General features: G+C 42.6%; 1 protein-coding gene across 2 annotated transcripts in view; it reads right to left on the reverse strand.

Annotated features, from left to right (window-relative positions):
• FNDC3B (fibronectin type III domain containing 3B) overlaps nt 1-12,928 on the reverse strand; it is a 339,705-nt gene that overhangs the window by 262,522 nt on the left and 64,255 nt on the right. For both annotated transcript variants that reach the window (XM_032341218.1, XM_032341222.1), the window contains exon 2: nt 2,179-2,317. In XM_032341218.1, coding sequence (XP_032197109.1) covers nt 2,179-2,289 — 111 coding nt within the window. In that variant the 5' untranslated portion in view covers nt 2,290-2,317. The remainder of the gene's footprint in view (nt 1-2,178; nt 2,318-12,928) is intronic.

A 12,928-nucleotide genomic window follows, 5' to 3' on the forward strand; every position in this document is an offset into this window, starting at 1 on the left:
TGTAACTAAGGATTTGGTGTGCTCTAAACTACAAAAGGGTGTTCTGTGCAAACTGAACGACAGCAACGAGGAACAAATCACCAAAACACAAAAATGGTACACAGTGACATGGACACGTGGCGTCGGGTCTCTAAGTACCTATGCAAATGGGAATTAGATGACTGAGCGGAGGCCAAGATGCCTCCCAAGTTAAATCACATCTGAATACCTTGGTTTTTTCAACCTTTTCATTAGTGAAAAGGGAGACCAGACACCTACAACGGTCCCTTGTACTTTGGAAATCCTCCCACGAGCAGAGCATGGGGAGCACAATGAAGAGGGCAAAGGCTACACCTGGAGGGCTGACGGGCCTCGGCCCCTGCGATGTTATTCCAGGTGTTACAGGGCAGCTCTGAGCAGGGCACTGACATGACGTGGGTATGCTTTAAGTTTTTCTCTACATATTTATTGGAGGGAGAGAGAGAACGCGCACACACATGTGCAAGCAGGGGGAGGCGCAGAGGGAGAGCGAATCTCAAGCAGACTCCACCGTGAGCACAGAGCCTCACACGGGGCTCAATCTCATGACCTTGAGATCATGACCTGAGCTAAAACCAAGAGTCGGGCACTCAAATGACTGAGCCACCCAGGCGCCCCTGATGTGGTGTTTTTGGAAACTCTCTCAGAAGACTGCTGTGTGGCAAATACTTTTTGCTAGGGCAAAAGCAAAAGCAGAGAGGCCAGTGAGAAGGAATGCCCGACTCTGGCGAGAGATGCCGGCTTGGAGTCCAATGGCAGTAGCGGCAATGAAGTAGATGTGGCAAATTATGGTTTCAGCACATGTTCCTGAGATGAAGCCAACAGGCCTTGCTGACAGGCTTGGGAAAAGAGGACAAGAGATGCAAGTGAAGACTCTGAGCTTGAAGAGCAACAGGGAAAAGGAAGATGAGGCTCTACTTAAAGAACACCTACTGTCAGGGAGGCGGACAGGAAGTGGTAACTCCACAGGGATGTGGAGTCAAGAGAGAGGATCTTCTTGTGCTGGGGAGTTGTTTGTGGGTTTGAGGTAAAAGATACTACAGGATGTCTGGTGGAAATGATCCAGCGCAGAGAGAGAGAAAGAGATTGAGTCAGGAAGGGAAGTGCCTGTATCAGTGGTGACAAGGGGTGAAGTTTACCCAACCAACAAACATTTACTGAACACCCATTAGATATTCTTTGTTCTTGAAAGGTTTATGGTACAAAGCATAGTTAAGTAATATAAATAAATTAGGCAGCAAAGTAAGATCCAATAGAGGCCAAGTATGAATGGACTGTGATGGATAAAGGCTGTTCACCTACTGTAACAGAGTGAGGTGGGGGGGCAAGCACACACGGACATTAAAGGAATGGCTGATTAACTTATCTGAGTTACTGATCAAGTCTGGGCAAACATTTTTCACACAATTGTTCCCAATCCTACTTTTCCTAAGACAAAGACTTTTTTTACTTTCATGCTCCTGAAGAACTGTGCAAAGACAAAAGGGTATTTATTTAGTAAAAGACTGAGCAAACCCTGTTTTCTCAGTCACTAAAAAAAATCTTATCGAACAGTTCATCTAATGATTTTTTAAAGTTTTACTTTCCATTTAAATTTCTTCCCAAGTGCTACATGAATGAGTCTGCAATATCTTTACTATTTGGCGATATTCAGTAATACTGAGAGAATAAGTACCGTCACCTTCTGGGAAGCGGACCATCCATTTGGAAGGATCGTCTAGGAGCTGGGGTGGGTTCGCATGGACCTGTGCATCTTGCCAAGGTCACCCCACCCCCCCATGTGAGGGCAAAACCTGACTCACCCTCAGAGTGTCTTGCTCTGGCCATCCAGGCCAACCAGTCAAGCAAAACACAGGACCTGAATAAACAGACATTTTTTTCCAAAGACTAGTACATATTTTCAAAATGATTCATTTAAAAATCAGACATTTTTCTGATGCTTCAGCAGCAATACCAACTGAATGAGGTAAGATTTGCTGTTATCAAAAGCCATAATCGGATATTCTTAAAAATCATTACTACTTCTACAGCAAAAACACTTACCTCTGGAACTATTAATGTTCACAAGCACAGACCTTTCAATCTCAAACCAGAGCAAGGACTGGGTTAATGGTTTTCACTTAGACAGTTGAACTTAAATTTCCCTCTTACTACACCAACCTGCTGAGCCGCGTCTCCATTCACCAAGTGAGGCATCATGGCTACCTCTCCGTTCAGCAATGGTGGCAGTTCCAGAGGGATTTGGTCGGTCATCATCATTGTGACGTACATTCATGGAGAATTTCCCTCAACTGGCTTCCTGCAAGAGAACCACCATTTTTTAAAAAGGACCCAGGACCCCAAAAAGTCACCTAGAACAACATCAGCAATTTAAGTGCACCATCAGGAAGTCAGCTGAAAGTCAAATTATTCTCATCCTATAGTGCAGAGTTATTGTGCCAGGCCCCAAGGAGGGGTAAAGCCAAAGCAAGAAAATGGCTGAACTAGAAGACCACCAACCTGAGTCTCCAAGCAACCATGTGAACATAACCTCCCAGACCTAGACTTTGTCGTTTAGTTATAAATTTTTTAAATATATGAGTAATTGTAACTACCCTACCCCAGGGATCTTTCTGGGGCTAAAATGAGACAATACTGTGAGATGGTCAAGTGTCAAAAACTGGTGGTATCATTATCTTTAATTACAGGAAATAAGGCCAAAGAGGATGACCGACAAAAACAGGTGTTCCTTTTCATTAGGATCAAAATACTGTTCATAAGCAGTTAATCCAAGCAAGTTAACAAAGCTTACACTGCAATTGTTGCAATTTCTGACCCTGCCACTAAAGTGGTAATTAATCATGTTCTAATTATCTCTCTCCTGTCATTTCCTTGAATTGACTTTAACATGCTGTGCATTTATGTCTTCATCACTGTGCAGATCTTGAACTCCCCTGTATCTCAGACAGAACCCATGGCACCTTGTGCAAAGTAGGGCTGAAAAGCAAACCACCTTGCTTCCTCGGAAAAAATTATTTTCATACAAGTATTCAAGATAGCACAAAGCCCTTGTCACTCCAAAAGGGTACCTGCTACCAAAAACTACCTTTCCAATTAAACAGTGGGAAAATAACAACAAATTTCTATTTAAAATTATAACTTGCTGGGGCATCTGGGTGGCCCAGTCAGTTAAGTCTGCCTTCAGCTCAGAACATGATCCCTGGGTCCTGAGATCGAACCCCACCTTTGGCTTCCTGCTCAGCAGAGAGTCTGCTCTCTCTCTCCCTCTGCCCCTCACCACCACTCACTCTTCCTGTCTCTCTCAAATAAAGAAAATCTTTTAAAAAATAGAAATAAAATTATAGTTTTTTCTTTAAGAAGTATTTAATATCCTTCACTTATGCCTAAAAATTTATAGCATAAGAAGTTTAATATCATGTGCAAAGAAGAGAAAACAAAGACACACGTTTTAAATCTGTTTAGAAACAAATGGACATGCACATTTATCACATAAATGATATCAAATATCAAATCAAGGATATCTGATCAATGAATCCTTTAATCCAAATCACAACTGGGAACCTCAATGTCCAAATCAAGCAAAACAGTAGGATAAATCCTTTAACAATTATCTGAAAGTTGTCTCAGGTGTGATAGAAATAGAATATTTTTCTCATTCTTAAACCCCTCCATTCTGAACATTAAATATACTTCCCTCTCCTGCAATCCCACCCAAAAGAAACCCCTTCCCTGGAAGTATTAAATGATGCATAAAAGCCACCCAAGAGACTGTAAACTTTTTTATTTTAAAAAGGTAAAATTTTACACTGTTCATTATAACCCCATTCAGAGAAACTAATTATTTTAAGCACCAAACAACGAAGTCTTGTCCCAACTAGGGAAGCACATTCTGTAATAACAGGTCTTATAATTCAGTGTTAATAGTACCATCCTGCTGTTTTTATGAGGCAATTACTCAGTTCCTAAGCAAATAAAAGAACAAAACCCAAAGCCCAATAGTTTATCCTGATGAAGGAAATAGATTCTTGCACAATAAAATTAACTAAGATAATTCCATTGACACAATCATGACATCACTGTTTGATTGAGTAGGTCGAATGAGGAAGAACTAATGTCCATTTCAATTTTATTTCTAATATATTTAATCCTCCCAGTGCATAAGGATAGGACAGCTACTTTCCTCAGGCTGCCGATATTACACAGGCTTGCTTCTTAAGTGGAATGTTTTATTTCATGTTTCTTCCAAATTGCAAGTTGGATAAACAGGACAGTCATTTACATCAGGGGTCTGAGTATGTAAAGCCTTGGGGTGAAGCGGCTCTCTCTTCCGCCTTTTCCTCACTCCTCCCCAGGAGAGTCCCAAGGCACTGTGCTGGGGAGGTTGTGGTGCAGGGATTATGGCTCCCTCTTCTCCCCCTTCCCCCAGGGAGGGGCCAAAGCCCTTTGCCACAGGAGCAGTCCTAGCTTTCATCTCACAGACAAACCCAAGGACGGAATCTGTCCTTCTTTTCTCTTCCCGAGAGGGGCAGCTGGAGCAGACCCACTTCAGGGACTTGTCCCTAGGTCCTTTCAGCCTCTACTCTAGGTCCTTCCATTAGGCCAGAGGCTGGTAAATAATGAATGGGGAGAGGGGTAGTGCAAAGGACTGAGGTCCTCAGTCAGGACCTGCTCTGGGCTGTGGGCTCCTTCTCTCCACATGGTCCAACCCAGCTGCCTGATTTTTCAGTACTGGGGTTTGAGACTCAAATCCCATCAACCTGCTTCTCATTGTCTCTACCTAGTATCTGCAGGTACTGGGTAGCAGGAGATAGCTGTAATCTGAAACCAAATTCAGGCATTCCTGGTCCCCTGTCCTTAATACAGAAGAGTATCTCAAGGCCAACATTGTATCTAACAGTGACAATTCCAATTTAAGAAAATTTCTGGTTGGCGCCAAATTAACCCATGGCACTTGCTATTAATAGGAACATTCTTAACCACAGATGTCCGGTCCAAATTATGGAGTTAAATCCAGGCTCTGCAACTGTGGGATAAGGGGCTAGACCTGAGGCCTAAAAGGTCCTATAGATGGAGAATGGGAGAATAGGGGACCCACACAGAGTTACAAAAACACCCAATGAAACCAAGTCCACTGGGGAAAAGAGATAATTATAATTGTATTTGCTTTTGAAAACTGTACAGGCAACTTTGGGTAATGCAGCCAATCCATAAAGAAAAAAGATGCCTGAATCCTTTTTCCCCCCTACTACAACAGATTATCTACCTCGCCAATGTATGGTGATTATTTCAGATTACTGGGAGGGGGGCCAGGAAGGGGGAAGGGAGGACAGAGGGAACTGGGGAACTGTACTTGAAATAAAGTCAACTATGTGACAATCACTCGGACAGCCATCAGTGTGAATTTATAAACATCCCACACTCCTAATGCCTAAACTCAACCACAGTTAATCGTGGAGGAAACTGAAGAATGAATAAAGGGAGCAAAAGCCATCGTGAAGCCGGGGGTGGAGCCTTGCTTCTCCATAACCAAAGCTGCTAAAATCCAAGCCCTGTTTTTCTAATCCCTAAGAGTTTTATCAGAGGTAAACCAAACTTTATCCCCAGTGGAGTATCAGGTAAAAGATTCATCTAAGAAACAAACTGAGGGTTTTAGAGGGGTTTGTGGGGGGCTAGGTGAGCCTGGTGGTATTAAGGAGGGCACGTACTGCATAAAGCACTGGGTGTGGTGCATAAACAATGGATTTTGGAACACCCAAAAAAAAATAAAATTAAATAAAATTTAAAAAAAAATAAAAGATTCATCTAGGTGGGGAGGTACTTGCAGCCAGCAGTATTTAAATTCCCATTTCTAGGCTCTCTGCCCATACATACAGTAGTTTCACTTGACTGGAATGCAAAAGATATAATGAAGAAAGTCAGTAAGTTATCTCTAAGCAAGATAATGCCCAGCTATTTAGCAAGGCAATGGCCTGCCAAGTTGTCCCTTAAAATGATCGTGGAATTTAGCATCACAGATGAAGCAGTAAGTGTGGAAACCTTATTATCCAAACAGTTAACTTTAAGGAACAAAACTTACTTTATCTGTAATGACTGTGGACAGGAATGACACATCCCCCTCTTTAAAGAGCAGGCTGGTCGTAACTTGACTTCTTCTTAGGGATGTGGGTTTATTGTTCCCAACGATACTGTGTTTAGTCACAAGGTGATGTGTTAAGGAGTTACTGAGGCATTCTGACCTTACATATCTGGAGAAATTCACCCCTACTTCAAAATCCTATGGGTAATTGTTGGTTTTCTCCTCTTTCTCATGAGGCCATACTGCGAGCCACACACCAAACTCCCTCGAATTTCAGGACCATATCCTAAACTTGCTGTCTTACATCTTCCTTGGGCTAAGAAGCCAGAGGGCTAGTCATGTACACACATAAGGGGAAGGGTCCTTGTGGGCTCACTGAAGCCCCCAGATGTGTCTTCAACGATCTTCCTTGATCATTTGCTGATTATCAGCTCTAAGGGAAGCTGAATGGCCAGTTGGGTAACCTCCAGAAAACTGAGCTATGCCTGTTTTTTGTTAGCGTCAGAAAGTCTCTGGAGAAACCACCCTGACAAAACACTTATTTTCCAGAGCTCCTGGGTGGCTCAGATGGTTAAGCATCTACCTTCAGCTCAGACCCATCCCAGGGATGGAGCCCCGTGTTGGGCTCCCTGCCTAGTGGGAAGCCTGCTTTCCCTTTCCCACTGCCCCTGCTTGTTTCTGCTCTCGCTACTTCTCTCTCTCTCTCTCTCTCTGTCAAATAAAAAAACAGAATCAGAAACAAAAAACACTCATTTTCTTGGTCTGGGTTCCTTCTTTCCTAGACAGGTATGTATCTGAGCCGGCCAAATGGGTCCCAGAACTCACATTATTTTATTCAAGGCTGTGCCACATTCACACTCTCCCCCTGCACATAACCAAGTTCTTGCAAGGACCCCACCCTCTAGACCACTACCCTTCACGTATGAAGAATAAAATTGTGCTGCAAAACTAATATGGATTAAAAAAATGGAAAACAGAGGACCACAGAGGACCCCTGCTACAACACTCTTCTAACCCTCTCTAATTCCCCCATCCTGCCCCCAAAGCTCCAAGGTCTGGCTCCTTGTCTTCACTGTGCTCTTACCCATACTTCCATTTCAAAGAATTGGGTAACAACCACAGGCCTTCACCACCTCTCCCCCTAACCACACATCCTAACACTAAAACCACAAGTGCTTCATGCCTGGCCAGTTCTAGCCTTCTGACTTACAGGGGAGGGATGTCACGTGAGCACTTGTGGTTACCTTCCCCCTCTCCTTGCTACATTCAGTACCTGCTAGCGAGGCCCAGTGCTAAGGGACTTAGGGAAGAAGTCCCTCGAGAGCTAACAGCAGTGGTGGGGGCTGGGCACTCTGAGCAACAAAATGAACAGATCCTCATTGTTAGTAAGACATTTTGCTCCGTCCAAACATATGCCCCAAAGCTTTTTAAAAACACCTTATTTTAAAAGAATATTACAAAAGGTCTTCAGTTTTTACATCACTCTAGACAACTGGCTTATTACTTTTTCCTCTTATGTTGCTTCCCCCACTCCAAGTCTAAAAAGGTTTTCCATTTGGCCCCAGCCTATACCAAGAAACATACTGGCCAAATTCATGAAAAACCTGATTCTCAGGAGAGAACTGCAGATCCATTTCCAAAGGCCGGAGAAAGCAATTATATACTAGGAAGCTTTTCTCACTTGAAAAAAACTAAAACCCTAATCACTGCTGGGAGAGTTTTAAGTCGGTGGACCTGGCCTTCAAATTAATAACAAAACATCCTGGTCCCTCACTCCATGGGCCAATGACCCATATTTCCTTACATTAACTCAAGATGTGAATTAGCAGTACAATACCCAAATTAGTTTCAGATGACAAGAGAAAAAGAAACGTCACAACACAAAAAGGAACTACCAACAGAACTCAAGGGCAGCCCGGCTGCAGGATAAGGACTTGAGTCTCCGCATTTAAATCCGGTCAGGGCAGAGGCACCGCTCCCAATCTTACTTTACCTACACTCTGATGTGCTTTTTGACTGACTTCTAGACTATCCCAGAGAAGTGTCCAGAAAAGCAGCTGCAGTAAGGGAACCAATAAGAAGACTGCACATGATCAGTGTTAACTTTTTGTTTCCATTCTGCAGTTTAAAATGTACTTTCAAAAATCAAATGGGTTCCCTGTTGAAAGGGAAATTGACAGAAACACATCAATAATGACAGGAACCTCTTATAAAGCAACAGGGCAAATAAGTCATATAATATATATTAATAAATAAAAAGTTCATACTACTCAAGGTAACTATGATTCCAAAAAGTTTGCATCTTTTCCAATAAAACACAAAGTAACCCATCACATTCACACAAACTAAACAGCGTGTAAAACATTTTGCTTGCAACATGCTGGTTCTACAGCCTGAGAAAAATATCGTCATAGGCACATTAGTAAAATCAAAGCTGGATTCATACTTCAAGAAAGTTTCCTTCTCTGCTAAAAATACCAACTGACTTCTAATAGTGAGATTTGATTGCCAGCCCTGTTTCAGAATTGTCACAAATGTACCAGAGAAATTTTCTAATGACTTATATAGTAGTAATAAGGAAAAAAAAATACATAAAGTTAAAAAAAATTTTTCCTATTGCACAGCCAAAAAAATACAAAAGACAAAATATGAAAAAAAAAAAAAAAAAACCCGAAACCCAGCAGTAGTCAAAAGGACAACAGGACAAACTTTTTAATCACAGAAGCCAGCGGTTTTTCTTTGTTGGGTAAAGGGGTTTGAGAGGTTACTAAGAAATTACTGTATTCTCTTTTAAAACAATGTAACTATCAAGCAGCTAATGCTTTATGAGTGATTACAAGTTTCTAAATGGCTTCCAATATAAAACCCAAGTCTAATAAAAATTGATTATGACAAACGTTTGTGCAGCTGACTTACACTTGTCTGTGCCACGGCTGTAGCAACAAATAAAAATGCAGAAAAGCCAAAATTTTGACAGAGAATCATAAAGCATACGAAAGAAAGAAACAACTATGTTCATGAACCTCCTCTCATACCCGACTTTATGGACTTATGCCATCAGTCACAAAGACTGGCAATTCCTCAAGTGTGGTCTTCCTTTGTAAGCTTTATTAGCAAGACTTAGAAAGACAAAGACGAAGGAGGGAGAGAGCCGAAGAAATGAGGGGAGAGAAGAGACAAAAGTTAGCTGTACACATTCCTACAACTAAGGTGATGCCACAGTATCCTTTGCTATTTTCTTTTCCTCATGAGAAACAACTCTCTCTTTACTGGCTCCACGCTGATTTGAAACTCTGAAAATGGTTGTCCTTTCTAGCCTTCTGAGCAAAATGAGAAACAGCTTTCTAGTAATAACTATGTAAACAGCAACAATAGGGGGGAAAAGATGATTCAAACAAAACAAACACTGTACCATCATCTGTACCTCTGAAACAGAGAAAGAAATGGCGCTCAAAATCCACACACATCTGTTCTGGCCACTTCCCCGTGACTAGGAGAGTAGGGTTTGACTCTCCCTTGGAGGCAACCAGAAGCCAGTGCCCTGCGCCCGCTTCTGCCCACGCAGATTAGCGTGGGGCCATTTAGGAACCTGCACACGATGTGGTCTGGGGGCTTTTTCTTGCGCTCACCTCTCCCGTACTCTGTGGGCTGGAAAGGTACTTGGGTACAGGCAAATATTCCCCTTTGCTTTTTAGTAAATCAAATGAGACTGGGCAGGGGGAGAGGCTACAGAGAGGGACTAAGGATTTTTATCGGAAATTTTCACAGCCCCTCTGCAATCGAGGGTTCAAAGAACCAGCGCGCTATGGTAAACAGCTTTCTAGTAGAGCAACCCGAAGACTGGGTAGTGCCAAATCCGAGTCCTAATCCACAGTTTGCCCAGGTACTCTGAACTTAATTTCTTCTTTTACAAAATGACAAGATTATAGATTAGCCTTTAAGGTTCCTTTCTGCTCTTAACAGACCATGTTTCAAACACCGCTGCCGACTTCATACAGATTAAACTTAAGCTAGGAGACGTTTACTTGAAACCCTGAAAACCTCTAGTTACTCTTACTCATGAAAGTAGAACCTGAGCCCTATGCATAAAAGAGGAAGAATCTAAGTAAAATGCTGGAAAAAGAATGTATTGAGCAAAGAGTGATGGTAATCACGGTGTTTGTATGCCAATGAAATCTAATTTTACAGCTGAGTTCCGCACAGCTGTGGAAGAAAGACTCTTGCCATGGCTTGCCACTTGAATGAAAGGAGTGGTGCTAACTGTTCATGCAGAAAAACCTCTTGAGACATGAGCAGGACCTGGAGGTATGCACCCAGCTGGTTGGTAGAGGCACAGATTGTCTGGAATTTGTCTTCTTGTCTGATACGGGTTCATTAGCGAAGTTAAATTACAGTTGTCTAAAAAAGTTTTCAAACTTCAAAACACTCTTGCCTTTTGCCTACCATTATAAACACAGGATATTGGGGCGCCTGAGTGGCTCAGTGGGTTAAGCCTCTGTCTTCAGCTCAGGTCATGATCTCAGGGTCCTGGGATCAAGCTCGACATCGGGCTCTCTGCTCAGCAGGGAGCCTGCTTCTTCCTCTCTCTGCCTGCCTCTCTGCCTACTTGCGATTTCTCTCTCTGATGAGTAGATAAAATAAAATCTTTACAAAATAAATAAGTAATAATAATAATAAAATAAAAATAAACACAGGATATTGAGGTGCACTGTTTAAATCCACAAAGAAATCCTGGTCAGATGAAAAACACCACCACTGCCACCGCCTGCCCTGGTATTAAAATAAATAATGGTTTGATCAGCAAGTGAAAAAGAATGGTCCATAGCAATCTGGGGAACAGGGATGGGTGCCAAGTAATCTCATGGACAGACCCTGCCTTCAAGAAGATCTAGATGCTTCTGTGGTGTGCTTTCAATTGGCCTTTGCTTAAATGTCAAGGCACAGCCACGTCTGAAGGCAAAATGACTATACAGAAGGCACTGCGTTCAGTGGGGGGGGGCGAAGACTATAGATCTAAGGCTTAGATGCAAACATTGAAGTAATCTGAGGCTGCTCTTCTAGTTCTCCAGAGATACTGCTTCCACAGCGCCCCACCCCCAGGATGTCCCAAATATTTAAGAACACCTAAAACCTGAAGGGAAAAAAAATCACGTCACTGGATATTTACAATCTCTGGACCTGAGATCCACATTCTCAGTTCTGCAAAAGTTAACTAAAAGGAAAGGGACCCCACCTACCAAAAAAGTTGACCAAACCTTTGTTTGCTTCTTTCATTGTTTTTAAAGGATGTTTAAAGAAGTTTACAAGTGTAATGAGACGTTTTTATTAGAACACCTTGACTCCAGCTACACTGAGCACAGTAAATGTGACATCCCAAGGACAATCTAGCACCTACAAGGAAACACTGCAAAGCTCTGAGCACTTATCTGTACATATATCCAAGTCAACTGTCCCACAGACTTAACCCATGGATGAGAGTAACTGAAAAATTGCATTTTCAATGTCATTTGGACTTGTATGGCTGCTTCTTTCTATCTTTTTCTGTGGGACATTGAAGAAAAGTCTAGGAAACTCCAGTCCAAGAATGGAAAGGTCATTTCTCAAGCCACCCCCCGCCCCCGATTGAGGCCTTCCCACCCTCACGTCCACCCCCAAATACTCACCCCCAGCAGCATAAAAAGATAGGAAGAGATGACAGGGGAAGTCAGAAGACATTCACTCCTTCCCAGAACCAGAATCTCCCTCCTTCCCGAGCCCTCAGGCACAACCATCTGCCTGCAACCCCACAGCGCTGTGTGTGGTATGTGGTTCCAAGTATTCCTGCATGGGCTCTCCATGTCTCAGTTTCTTCATCTGTAATATGGGTTCCTTCACACAACTTCTAGATTCCCTTTAAAAACCCAGTATGTACTATTACTGTTTTTAAGATATGTATCATGAATTAAATTCCCTTTCCTGCAACCACTGAGTACCTAACAGCCACACATAACACCCTTTATTTGGGGGGAAATAAAGTGTTAAGCACCAAATGACTGACTGCTTCTGGAAAAAGTGAGAAGAGTTCTGAAGCTGTTCCTTCAGTCTGCTAGGGTGAAGACACTCGTGCTCATCCGGCCTCACGCTATTCACCTGAAGTAGGAGCGAACATCAAGGAACTGGCCCAAGGAGACTCAACAGAAAGTGACGGTAAGGAGTCCTTGCTCTCTTAACCAACTGATTGACATGCAAAAATCTCACAACCAAGGCAAAAGGAGAAACGCTTATGAAGAAGTCACAGGTCAGTGGTTTTAAAATTTCGGTAAAACATGATCATGGTGTGTCTTTCCAATGTCCATCATTGTTGAGTTGCTGTTGTGCACCTGCAACTGACAGGCTGTGTGTCAACTCTCCTTCCATTCTCTGCCCACCCCACCCCCGCCCTTTTTTTTTAAACTGAACAAGCACAGGATACAAAATTCAAAAATGAACTGTCAAATCTGATAAAAGTATATTTCTTTCCTATTAGAGTTTTTCAGGTATCCTTACCCAGGCGCAGATTTAACAATTTATAGCGGTGCCTGGGTGGCTCAGTGGGTTAAAGCCTCTGCCTTCAGCTCAGGTCATGGTCCCGGGGTCCTGGGATCGAGTCCCACATCGGGCTCTCTGCTCTGTGGGGAGCCTGCTTCCTCCTCTCTCTCTGCCTGCCTCTCTGCCTACTTGTGGTCACTCTCTGTCAAATAAGTAAATAAAATCTTTAAAAAAAGAAAAACAATTTATAGAACCTTTTTTAAAGCAGCTTAAGGAAGGTTAAGCTAATTCACTGTATCATCATCTAGCCTGGATGGTTAGAAATTA

This window comes from Mustela erminea, chromosome 1, assembly GCF_009829155.1.
Source record: "Mustela erminea isolate mMusErm1 chromosome 1, mMusErm1.Pri, whole genome shotgun sequence".
Classification (NCBI taxonomy): domain Eukaryota; kingdom Metazoa; phylum Chordata; class Mammalia; order Carnivora; family Mustelidae; genus Mustela; species Mustela erminea.